This window comes from Chelonoidis abingdonii, chromosome 20 (assembly GCF_003597395.2).
Source record: "Chelonoidis abingdonii isolate Lonesome George chromosome 20, CheloAbing_2.0, whole genome shotgun sequence".
NCBI lineage: Eukaryota > Metazoa > Chordata > Testudines > Testudinidae > Chelonoidis > Chelonoidis abingdonii.
This window is the reverse complement of record NC_133788.1, coordinates 4,652,588-4,664,153: the sequence shown is the minus strand read 5'-3', so window position 1 is coordinate 4,664,153 and position 11,566 is coordinate 4,652,588. Positions and strand designations below refer to the sequence as shown.

Genomic DNA, 11,566 nt, shown 5'->3' with positions numbered 1-11,566 from the left:
CCCCCCCCCCGATCTCGGACCCCCCGGGGGCCGATCGCCGAGGCTGTTTCCATGGCGTTTTTCACCCATTTTCTGGAGGCTCCTTCGCCCACCTGCTGAGCCAGCCCAGCCCCCCGGTGCCCCCCCCGGTCCCTCGTGGGGGCACAGACGCCAGCGTCACAGCAGCTGCTCAGCCCGCAGCCCTTTCCCTTGGGCTGGGAAGGACTTTGAGCATTAACACCCCTCCCCCCCCCCCCAACAACTCCTGTTTCCTTTGTCCCAGATACCGTGGGCAGGTCAGGATCCTTCTGCGCGGAGCCAGCCATGGCGGAGCACGGGGCGCATCTCACCGCTGCTTCAGCCAGCGATGACAGGCCTTCCGTCTTTGAAGTGGTGGCCCAGGACAGCTTGATGTCAGCAGTGAGACCTGCCCTTCAGCATGTGGTCAAGGTAAAGATGCCCCCTCTCCCCCCCCGACTTTAGGGAGGTGGCATCCATAGAGCAGGAGAAATGTGAACATATAAAATATAGCATTACGTGAGTTTGCTGTTCCATTAGGCCAAGTTAAAAGGTATGTGTATTTCATAGGGGGAATAGTACCTTCTAATGTCTCCACCTAGCATCTTCTGCTTATAGCATTGGACTCTCAGTGACTGTGTTAGTCGATTGCATTTACAAAATGTACTGCAGCAGTGTTATTTCAAGGAAGGCCATATGCCAGTATTTTCACTGGAAACACCTCTTGGCAGGGGCTTATTACTCCATCATAAACATGTGCTATGGATTGAACCTTAGAAGACAAGGTTTTTTGTGTCATGATTCTGAAAATGAGTGAGTGTTCAAGTTGAATCACAATTCGAATGTGTGTCAAGCATGTGCTTGGTGTCAGTTAGCCTATCCATGAGAAGCAGTACAGGCTAATGATTAAAGCAGAATCAGTATCCTATTCCTGGCTCTGACACTGACTCTCCATAGACCCTAGGCAAGTCACTTCATTTCTTTGTGCCTTGGTTTTTCTATCTGTAAAATGAGGGATAATACATACCTCACACAGAGGTTGGGAGAGCTAATTAATTAAGGTTGGGAAAGTACTTTGGTGATTGTTAAATGGAAGGTGCTGTAAAAGGGCAAAGTGCTATCTTAGGATACAGAACTCCTGTGCCTGAGCAGGTGCACTGGCTCAGTATAGCACACAGATTGTAACCTCTCTCCACTGCTGTTGCTATAATGGCACAGGAGCTGAGAACGCTGGACTCCCAGAAATAAAATTAAAGGTCTCCTCTGTGTGGAAAGTAAGTTGCCCTGTGGTAGGTACAGGACATTTCTTTTGTGCTGTTGAAGAATGGGATAAATTGCATATAATTAGTGCACTGGATTACCACTCCCCATTTTCAGATCACTATGCAAACATTAACTAATCCTCTCAGCAAGCCTGTGAGGGAGGGAAAAGTTTTCTCCAGCTGGGGACACTCAAGCAGTGAAGTAAAGTGGCTTGTCCAAAAAAACAGACAAGGTCAAAAGCAGAACTAGGGCTGACTGGAACTCATGAGGTCTTGGCTCTGTGCTTAGATCATCTTTTTCTCTAGCACACAAAGGGATGAGTGCCCAGATCTAAGTCCTTCTGCCTGGACTGTTGCTGACAATGCTACTTTAGTTCCAGACATGGAGTACTAAGGCATTTATATCGAACAAATGTTCATGGAGGGAAAACACAAATACATACAGTGCATTTGAGTCTCCAGCTCAGCAAGGATACATACGCAGACAGTGTTTGAGGGGGATCGCTACCATGTCCCCTGTGAAATGCCCTTTACTCACCTTTCATCCCTGGAATTCACATCTGGCTTAAGTCACACATAGATACAGTATTGCCAGTCGTATGCTGGTAGCAAACTGAAGGATTTAATTTTCCCCATGGGGCCAAAGTTCTATTAGCTAGTGGTTTATTCTGATCACTGCTCAAGTCTCTGTTTCTGAACCATTTCTTTCACTGGATACATAGGCCATAATTGCTTTAACTGAGTGGCTCTTTGACACCATTTCCTTCCCTGTATCTTATGTTAGGTGCTTGCTGAATCCAATCCTGGCCGCTGTGGTTTCCTCTGGCATTGGTTTGATGAGATCTACACCCTCCTGGATCTGTTGCTCCAGCAGCATTTTCTGTCCAGGTGTAGTGCCTCTTTTTCAGAAAACTTCTATGGCCTAAAGAGGATAGCAGTGGGAGACAGCAAGGAGCTGCATCAGCTGGCCAGTGCTGGGCTGCCAAAGAAGCAACACTGGAAGTCTCTGCTCTTGTTGGTTCTCATTCCTTATCTGAAAACAAAGTTGGAGAAACTGGTTTCCAGTCTGAGGGAAGAGGACGAATATTCCATCCATCCTCCATCATCCTCCTGGAAGCGCTTTTACAGGGCCTTTTTAGCAGCCTATCCCTTTGTAAACATGGCCTGGGAGGGCTGGTTTCTCAGCCAGCAGCTGTGCTATATCCTTGGTAAGGCTCAGCATCATTCCCCACTGCTGGGCCTGGCTGGTGTACGCCTGGTTAGGCTGACAGCAGAGGACATCCAGGCATTGGAGCAGAAATTAGCAGTAGCTACTGCAAGCCAACAGCCAGCTCACAGGTGAGTTAGAAAGGAGACAGACAAATACAATTTAGAATTATTGCAGTCTCATGTGGGAATCTTTGGGGCTTTCTATTCCCAGATCGTGCTTTAGCATAAAACTGTCTCAGTATTAAGAGGTACTGCATGGGCCTCAAACAGGGCTTTTAATATTGTCAAATGTTTCCTTTATATTTAAAACCTGAATGTGACCTTGTTTGAAGTGGGGAGCAGAGTCTAGTAGCCTGCCTGTCAGAGTTAACTTCAGAGGTCCCTGGTTCCAAAACTGCCTTAACTTGCAGGAGTTCAGTCTCTGTGACCTGTTCAATCCTTGGGTAGTCTTCTGAAACTTCCACCAAAGTGGGTGAGTGGGACCAACTGTCCGCCAATGGAATGGGACTAGCATTTCTGTTCCTACAGAAATCCTGACCAGAAGGCAGTGAGTTCTGGACACTGCCAACCCGAACCTGCTTTGAAACTAAACGATGGGTTAATTCCTTTGTACCCCAATCCTTCTCAACCCCACTCCTTCCACCTAAGAACTTCAATGGGTCTGGACCTACTTTCCAAATTTTAAAAAAGTTCCATGCACCAAATTACACCTCCCTAAAATACCTGTTTGTTTCCTCAGTTGATTCTAAAGAATGTTAACATCACACATTTGTAACAAGGTATCTTTTTAAAAAGCGGTACTGACTAGCCCTGAAGTCTCTCTGGTATGCAGTTGGGTACTGCCTCTGCACTATTGTCTATCAGCACTATTAGTTTACACAGGTGAGTAGGCAGGGTGCTAATTTTCTGTCTGTACCTTTTCTCCCTGCTGCAGCATTAAGGAGCAAGTGCAATCAGCAGTGAAAAAAGCATTGGGGGGAGTTGCCTTATCCCTGTCCACCAGCCTCTCCGTGGGCATGTTTTTCCTGCAGTTTCTGGACTGGTGGTACTCATCTGAGAACCAGGAGACCATCAAATCATTGACTGCGTTGCCTACTCCTCCGCCACCCGTACACCTGGACTACGCCACAGGCTCACCTCTCTTACCAAAACTGAAGACAGTGTGCCCCTTGTGCCGCAAAATCCGAGCCAACGACACAGTCCTCTCCACATCCGGCTTTGTGTTTTGTTATCGCTGTATCTACACTTATGTAAAGAGTCACCAAAGGTGCCCCATCACCGGCTATGCTACAGAGCTGCAGCACCTTGTTAAGCTATACGCCCCTGAAAGTTGAAGGGAGTGGACGGCACTGACACTTACAAAGCAGATCCATAATTGGTTCAGGCACTGTATACGTACTGGAACACAACTTTTGTGCCAGCTGGACTGTGTACAACACATTACTAGGGCAGCAAAAGGTACAGTGACCATTTATCAGCAGAATAATCAGGCTCTAAGGCACATTTGGACACTAGGTTCAGCAGCAGCATTAGGTTTTTGCTGCCTTAAATGCTGCTCTATCCAATTCTGAGATGCTAGGGCTAGGCTGAGACTCTCAACCAGAAGGCTCTGGTGCTGAACACTTTCAAAGGCAGATACAGCCCTAAATAAACCACTACTCAGTTCCAGCCTGGCATCTCCTAGGTTCCTAAGATTTATCATGTTCTCCCCAGCTCTGTTTCCAGACTATTCAATCTTGGCATTCACAAGGGAGCATTACAGAACAGGGCTAGACCCACAATTCATGACAATTTGCCATAAATTTAACCCCCCTCCCTCCCCAAATCTCCCCTTGGACAACTCAGGGGTGATGTTAGCAAGCCAGGCAGCATTAGCCCAAGCCAGGGAAAGGATGACCTCTGTCTGAATTGGGTTTATTGAGCATATGTGACTGAAGCCAGATAAAAACTGGAATCGTGCCGATGCAGACTTGCTTCATTTAATATATCCTCAAATCTGTTAGTGATTATTGACATTGCAAAGCTGCTTCTCTCTTCCTTCCTATCTATCATGATACTGGGAATTAAGACCTAAACAGAAGTGGAATAAGTCTAGTATCTAATGGTTTAAACCACTCAAACTGCTCATCTGAAAGTTTACATTTGCATGAACTGAATCAGACTGTAGCTGTTTTCATCATAATATATGGACAGTTGGTGGAGACCCAAAGGTCATAGTAAAAATCACACATGGTGGAAGTTGTGATCAGGGAGCAATGCCCTCATACTGAAGAGGAGCCAAGACTTAGGCTACAGTTTGCTAGTTTTAATTAGGACTGGTGTAGTATAGCTTCATTTAGCACCTTATGTCCATTTGGTCATACTGAAATGTCTCCTTCGATAATCAGCCTGCTTAGAGATCAAAGTTGGCTAGTGGTGATCTTAAGGTGATTCCTGCTTCCACAGCACTTTGGTTGATCTAGTTAAGCACAGGTCATTTTAGCCAGTTGGAAGGAGTGGCTTTTCATGAAGTGTGAACCTTGTTTTCTATTGAAAACACAGAGGGCAGCAGTAGACTATCCTAGCTGGTATGGTATTACAATATATTACAGAAACAGCAATTTAGCCTTCTAACAACATGCTGCAAAGAACTTGTACAATCTTTTCACATTAAGAGCCAAGTTTTGCTGGCTTTTTTTTTTTTTTTTTTTAATCCTTTGAGGCCCAAGAAGGGTCCCTAACTCCTGTACACTGTTAAAATGAAAAGCCATCACTTTAGATACCAGACCAGTGCTAATGGCTACCTCTACCTTTGGAAGCATATTAATAGGAAGGCAGGCTCATTTTGCTGCCTCCACAAATACTATGAGATCTACAAATATAGATAAATAAGTGAGCTCATGCAAACACACCTTATTTGAAGAAAAAAAAAAGTCACACTCAGTGAAAGATTATTCAAGATTAAGTAGATTTTACAAGGCTTTTTAATATAGCTCAGATTTGGAATTAATTCATATCATCCATTACATCTTGCTTCAGCAAGTATTTCCCAACAGTTGTTACATTTTTTCTGAAAATGTGATAACCATGATGCTCCAGGAGAACAATACAACCTTACAACATGGCCAGTCCCAGAAGGCTTGATTACACAAATCTACAAACATAGTCTCACTGACTCCAGTACAACTGCTCATGTAAATAAAGGTTACCAGTCTGGGGCTAGAGTGTTTATTGAAAAGGTGGTTTTAGGGTTAATTTTTTTCCAGGATCTTTTGGTGTCCAATAGAGCTGCTCACTCTCAGCTAGCAGAAGTAAAGAAAACAGTTTGTCTCCTTATTGCAGCCCATGACTGATCACTGACATTTCTGTTGAATTATGCTTAGTCCTATGGACTTTGAACCTTTTAAATTAATTTTAAGTCAGTGATTCATTAGTGTCATGACTTAAGATTTATAAAATTTCAAAGTCAGTACAGTAACTCCCCACTTAGTCATCCCAGTGAACATTGTTTTGTTACTTATCAATTAGAGAACATGCTCATTTAAAGTTGTGCAATGCTCCCTTATAATGTTATTCAGCAGCCACCTGCTCTGTCCACTGCTTGCAGAAAGAGCAGCCTGTTGGAGCTAGCTAGTGGGGGCTTGGAAGCAGGGTGGACCGGCAGCTCACCTTCCCCCCCCGCCACATAAGTTCCCCACAGAGCAGGGGGCCATGACAGGGCTTAGGATGAAGGGAGTTTGCCTTTTTAAGTAGATCAGCAAGTTGAGACAGCAGCTGCTGCCAACAATGTACTTAGAGTGGGGTCAGCGTACCTAAAGGGACAATGCGCAGCTCTCTCTCTTACACATGGTGTGTGTGTCTGTCTGTCTCTCTCTGCCATGCGGTCATCATTGCTGTGTACAGTATTAAATTTTGTTTAAAACTTATACAGTATATGAATATGATGTCTTGTCTGGTAAAAAAGATTTCCCTGGAATCTAATCCCCCACAATTTACATTAATTCTTATGGGGAAATTGGATTCGCTTACCATCATTTCACTTAAAGTAGCATTTTTCAGGAACATAACTACAATGTTAAGTGAGGAATTACTGTAAACGACACTGGACCTTCAGTCTGTATTTGCACTTCAATAATTGTTTTAAGTAGAAAAATAATATATCTTTTTCTACCCTGGCATCTCTTTCTAATGAAGCAGGCTTTACTTAATTGGTTACATCCTTTAAGCATTCAGTATTGCTCTAAAATCCCCACCCAGTCTTACAAAGATACTGTGTTGGATTTGATGCTCCAATTAGTCCATTGTGTTCCATGTGAACAGACATCTGAACATGCAACTGTTACCCTGACCTGAAAAAAAATGAGAGCTGAATTAGAACATAGTTTAAAAAGGCCTCATTAATAGCTATTGCATAATTGACTCATTTACAATTTAACCAAGTTTGCATATTTTATAAAAAGGTAAATAAAATGGAAGGACATCCAAGACTTAATAGGTCATCCTCATTATAAGAAAGAGAGAGAACTTAGGAATGTAACCTGCTTTCACTGTATCCTCAGAAATACGTCAAGATGCAGTGGTCCCAACACAACTGATTGCATTAACTCATTTTTTGAGTAAAGCTTTATATAAGAAGCTAACACTGGATTCCTCATTTTCCCCCACTAATAGCTCCTGTCCGGATGGCTGCTTAGAAACAAGTTCAGTCGGTTTAAAGGATGTATAAAATATTTACTGTCCAAAGAAAGAATAGTTAATTCTAGATTAATGTAACCAGAATCAGCTCAGAGAGAAGATTACATTATCACACCCTGGTCAGAACCAAGACAAAATCTTGACAATACCAGATCAGACTATACTTCACTCATCATTGCTGTAGGCACATCTCACTCTTCCAATACATAACCTACTTTCTGTGGCAAAAAGCACCACTAATTCTAATTCTGAAACTGAAACGCTATTTTTAGACCAGTGATACTAAGACCTCACTGGTTCAGGAGCCAAACTGACAATCAACATTACCCAGAAGAGCCACAGTAGTATGAATTCATTATTTCCATTTCCTATTTTTAAATATTTTATATATTTTTAGAGCAAAATCACTGACCCTGTGTTGTTTTATCAATACAACTGGTTAATAACATAGTAAAAGCATCCTGCTTGGTTAATAATTAGGTTACACAATGTTTTAATAGCATGTGCTACAAAGAGCCACAGAAGACACATTAAAAGAGACCCCGTGGCTCTCGAAGCTCAGTCTGAGTATCACTGTTTCAGACAGTGCTCTCTTTACTTGAGAAGGCCCTTCCCAGACCTTCTCTCCTCCCCAGCCTAACTCCAAGATCTTATACATTCGGGCCCTGTGTACCTGCAGCCGGGAGCTGGGCGGCTGTAGTGCAGCAGTGGCCGCAGGCTGAGTGAGCAGCAGGGAGCTGGAGCGACCTTGTGCCCCACACACCCCGCCGGCCCGAAGCAGAGACACCCCCCAGCGCAGGAGCAGGACCTCGGAGCCCGTTTAAACCAGCCACTTCCCTTAGCTCTATACTAGTGCGGCTGGGGCCGGGCCCGGCCCGCCTGCCCCGGCTCCGCCCCCGCTCTGGGGCTCGGCCAGCTCCGCCCGCTCCCCCCTGGCTCCACGCTGCGCTCCGCCATGCTGGTCTCCGGCCCCACTGACCCTTCCTGGCAGCCAATCACAGCGCCCCGTCTGGGTCACGGGTCAGCTGACTCCGGCAGTGGCGGGGCTCTGGAACCTCAAGGCTGTGCTGGGGGGCGGGGCTGGCTCCCGGAGGGGCGGGGCCCTGGAACGTCAGAGCTGCGCTAAGGGGCGGGGTCTAAGGGGGAGGGGCGGGGTCTAAGCCGCCGGAAGTTTCTGTCAGCGCCTGGAGGGCGGGAAGTTTGGATCGCTCCTTAGAGACTCTCGTCGCGCGGAGCGGACTCCGCAGAGAACAGACGCGAGGTGAGACTCGCAGGGCGCGGGCAGCACTGCCGGGACCCGGTCCGTGCCTGCGGCGGGTGTAACTGTTTTCTCCATGGTGATTTCACACGGACCTCGCCTGGGTCCGAAATCCGAGTGCAGCTCCGGGGCGGATCCCCTGCGCAGGAACACGGGGTAAGGGCCGTGAAACCGCCATTGCGATTCGTCTGGAGCGTGTGTGACCGAGAGCAGCAATGGTCTCTTGGGGGCCACTTATCAGAGGCGTCCCCGTGTTAGTCTGGATCTGCACAAGCAGCAGAGTCCTGGGGCGCCTTATAGACTAACAGACGTTTTGGAGCGTGAGCTTTGGGGGTCGGGTGCTTGAGGGCCACTTGACACCCCTCGGAGTTCTGCCTCTGACCTCACTGGGGCCAGGATTCCAGTCTGGCGTGTAAAGTGAGTGTAAATATCACTAACGGCCACTGTAAGGCCCTTGCACGCTGGCACTGCCATAGCGGCGTTAGTGTGAACCGGACTCGGACCCGTGACTGGCAGGGGCGGCTGATCAGAGCTGTGCTGAAAGGCTGGGCTCAGGCAGCTCAATTTGGAAGTCATAAGAGCGGCCAGGTTGGGTCAGACCAAAGGTCCATCCAGCCCAGTGTCCTGTCTTCTGACAGTGGCCAATGCCAGGTGCCCCAGAGGTGATGAACAGAACCGGTGACCATCCAGTCAGGACTCAGCCCCTTTCCTTTTCCGGGTGGCATTTCTCCCTCCCCCACCGTCAACCAACGTTTGGCTCTTTGTCTTTGAGAACAAGCTGCTAACCTTATAAACTGACCTGGTTACAAGGAAACAGGTGGGCAGTGCAGTGTTGGGCTCAGGGTTCATATTGTGATGTGATCACAGTCCTGAGCATGAGCACTCTGCTAACATCAGTTTCTTATTATTTCTGAGACTCCTTCCTCACATAAAAAGCCAAGCTCCTTGAAAGCAAACAATGTAGCCCCCCTGGCCCCCTGAGTTTCATACAGGAGCGCTGCTCGCAGAGTATGTCCTAGCCCCAGGTAGAGCTCTTAACTGCCCTGTAGCCTGTGTGTGGAATATAAATTCATCGGAAGAGCGGGCTGGTCTCTGCTTGTGCCCCTGGGGCAGGGAGTCAGCATTTTGCTTAAAAACAGGCTGAGTGATTAAGATTAGAAAGAGCTAGTAATTAAATTAAGGATCTGGACTTGAATACAGAAAGCAGGGAACTCAGAAGAAATACAGCCAAATCTTCTGAGCCAAGGTTACGTTCGGAAAAGAGGGAGATGTGAGGGGGATAGGTGAAAAGAAGGGGCCTAAACCAAGGGAAGGGTGAGCAATGGTATAGCAAGGTTCCCACTCGACCTGTGGTAGTTATGTGGCCCCATCACTGTAGTATTTGAGCACCTCACAAAGTCTAACCAATTTTTCCTCACAGCCTCTCCCTTGGTGAGGTAGAGTTGATGGGCACTGAGGCATACACACACTAACAGCCACATTTTCAAAGGTATTTAGGCACCTACTGGGATTTTCAAAAGTACCTACAAGGTTAGGTGCTTTGTAAACCCCACTAGATGCCTAGCTGCATTTTGGGGTGCCTAAAAACCTTTGAAACACTGGCCTGAGATCATTCAGCAAGTCCATGGGGAAATAGAACCCAGGTCTCTGCGGGCTAGCTTTCTCTCCACTGGACCAGCCTTTCTCTCTGCTCCGTGCTGCAAAAAAAGAGAACTCTGATACATGGGAGCAAAACCAAGAAGACCAGTTCTCTGAGACTCCCAGGCTATTGAGAAGAAGGATGTCATGGTTGACAGCATGAAAAGCAGCACAAAGGTCAGGAAGGTGAAGAAAAATAGAGAGAGAATGAGAGTCAGATGAGAAGAGATCATTTTAACCCCCAAGGGGTGGCAGGTTCTACCCCATGCTGGGCTGTAGAGCAATGGCTGCTGTGAAATTTTATATTTTAACCAAAAACCATTTTGTTTTGTTGTTTTTTCTTCTGAGTTTGGGAAAAGGAAGGAATGAGAATGTGTGGTATGAGTATCAGATGTGTTTATGCCTCAAATTCTTAGGGTTTCAGCTGTATTCAGGCCAATTCCAGAATAAAGAACAAATTGCATCCATAGTATCCATAAAGTCGACTATTATTGTCATAATTTGTATTATTCGTGATACTGTATTATTGTGTCCCTAGCCTCTGTTTGCCAGAAGCAGGGAATGGGTGACAGGGGATGGATCACTTCATGGTCACCTGTTCTATTCATTCCTTCTGAAGCACCTGGTATTGGCCAATGTTGGAAGACAGGATACTGGGCTAGACAGACCATTGGTCTGACCCAGTATGACCATTCTTATGTTCTTATTCACTGACACCATCTGTGAGCTCAACGTTGTTCAGAATATGCCAGAAAATATAGTCCCTGAGCCAATGCATATAAAATATGTAGCCCTGGATAAGATGGCTCAAGATAGTTAAGTATGAAGTGTATAATTGTTGAACACATGTTAATATCCATGAGTGGAGGCGCTGATGGCAATAGAAGTTTTACCTGATTAAGGACTGGAAGGTTTTGTCATGAGTCTCATGATAATTATTGTTTTCCTTAAAGCCCCAGCTCCTGCAGTCAAGTGGATCTGTGATGATTTCAGCATTCATTCTCAAAGAAAAAGTGAGTTTCTGGCCCTCATGGCTGTGCAGAAAGATTCAAAATGTGCACCCTCAAGGCTCAGAAAGCAAACAAAAAGAACACCAAATCTGTTATTTTTAAATGATCTCATTATTTCTGAGACAATCTCATGATTTTTGGTGAGCCTGACTCATAATTTTTGAACTTTTGGGGTTGGCAATACTGTGAAAGTGACTTGAAAGTGTCAGTTTCACACCTGTTTAAAGTCAGTTTCTTGTCTAGTATTTGTACTGACCTATCACCCCTAGAGCCCTAGGCAGGTTCAGTATAAAGTTACAGGGCCTTTTCCTAGTAGGATGTTTCCAAACATTAAGTGATCTGTTCTAAGCTTGGTGAACTGCAAAAAGTAAATAGGCTAAGTGATACAAAGTAATCTAGATTTTTGTACAGTTGTTTCCATTGTTGTAGTCAAGAGTAAGAGTGTGCTTTAAAATTTTAAGCCTTATCAGTGTCCCTTAAGTCAATGCTTCTCTAAGTCAGGCTGCTGCTTGTTTAGG

At 45.7% G+C, this 11,566-nt stretch overlaps 1 protein-coding gene, 1 long non-coding RNA gene and 1 other non-coding gene across 4 annotated transcripts; 1 reads left to right on the top strand and 2 right to left on the bottom strand.

Annotated features, from left to right (window-relative positions):
• PEX12 (peroxisomal biogenesis factor 12) lies at nt 1-6,625 on the top strand. 2 transcript variants are annotated; one of them, XM_032789661.2, is made up of 3 exons: nt 1-429; nt 2,044-2,597; nt 3,403-6,625. In XM_032789661.2, exons 1-3 carry the CDS (start codon nt 304-306, stop codon nt 3,800-3,802), a joined length of 1,080 nt encoding a protein of 359 aa, XP_032645552.1. In that variant the 5' UTR covers nt 1-303; the 3' UTR covers nt 3,803-6,625. The 2 variants fall into 2 exon arrangements, with proteins under 2 accessions (XP_032645552.1, XP_032645553.1); XM_032789662.2 differs by having other exon boundaries at nt 117-429; nt 2,044-2,147.
• Nucleotides 5,414-8,149, bottom strand: LOC142045787 (uncharacterized). The gene is made up of 2 exons (XR_012654657.1): nt 7,816-8,149; nt 5,414-6,796 (listed from the first exon to the last, which is right to left on the bottom strand). It is a non-coding gene; the product is annotated as an uncharacterized LOC142045787 (long non-coding RNA).
• On the bottom strand, nt 7,228-7,322 carry LOC116830289 (Z30 small nucleolar RNA). The gene has a single exon (XR_004374924.1). It is a non-coding gene; the product is annotated as a Z30 small nucleolar RNA (small nucleolar RNA).
• Nucleotides 8,150-11,566: the final 3,417 nt, after the last annotated feature.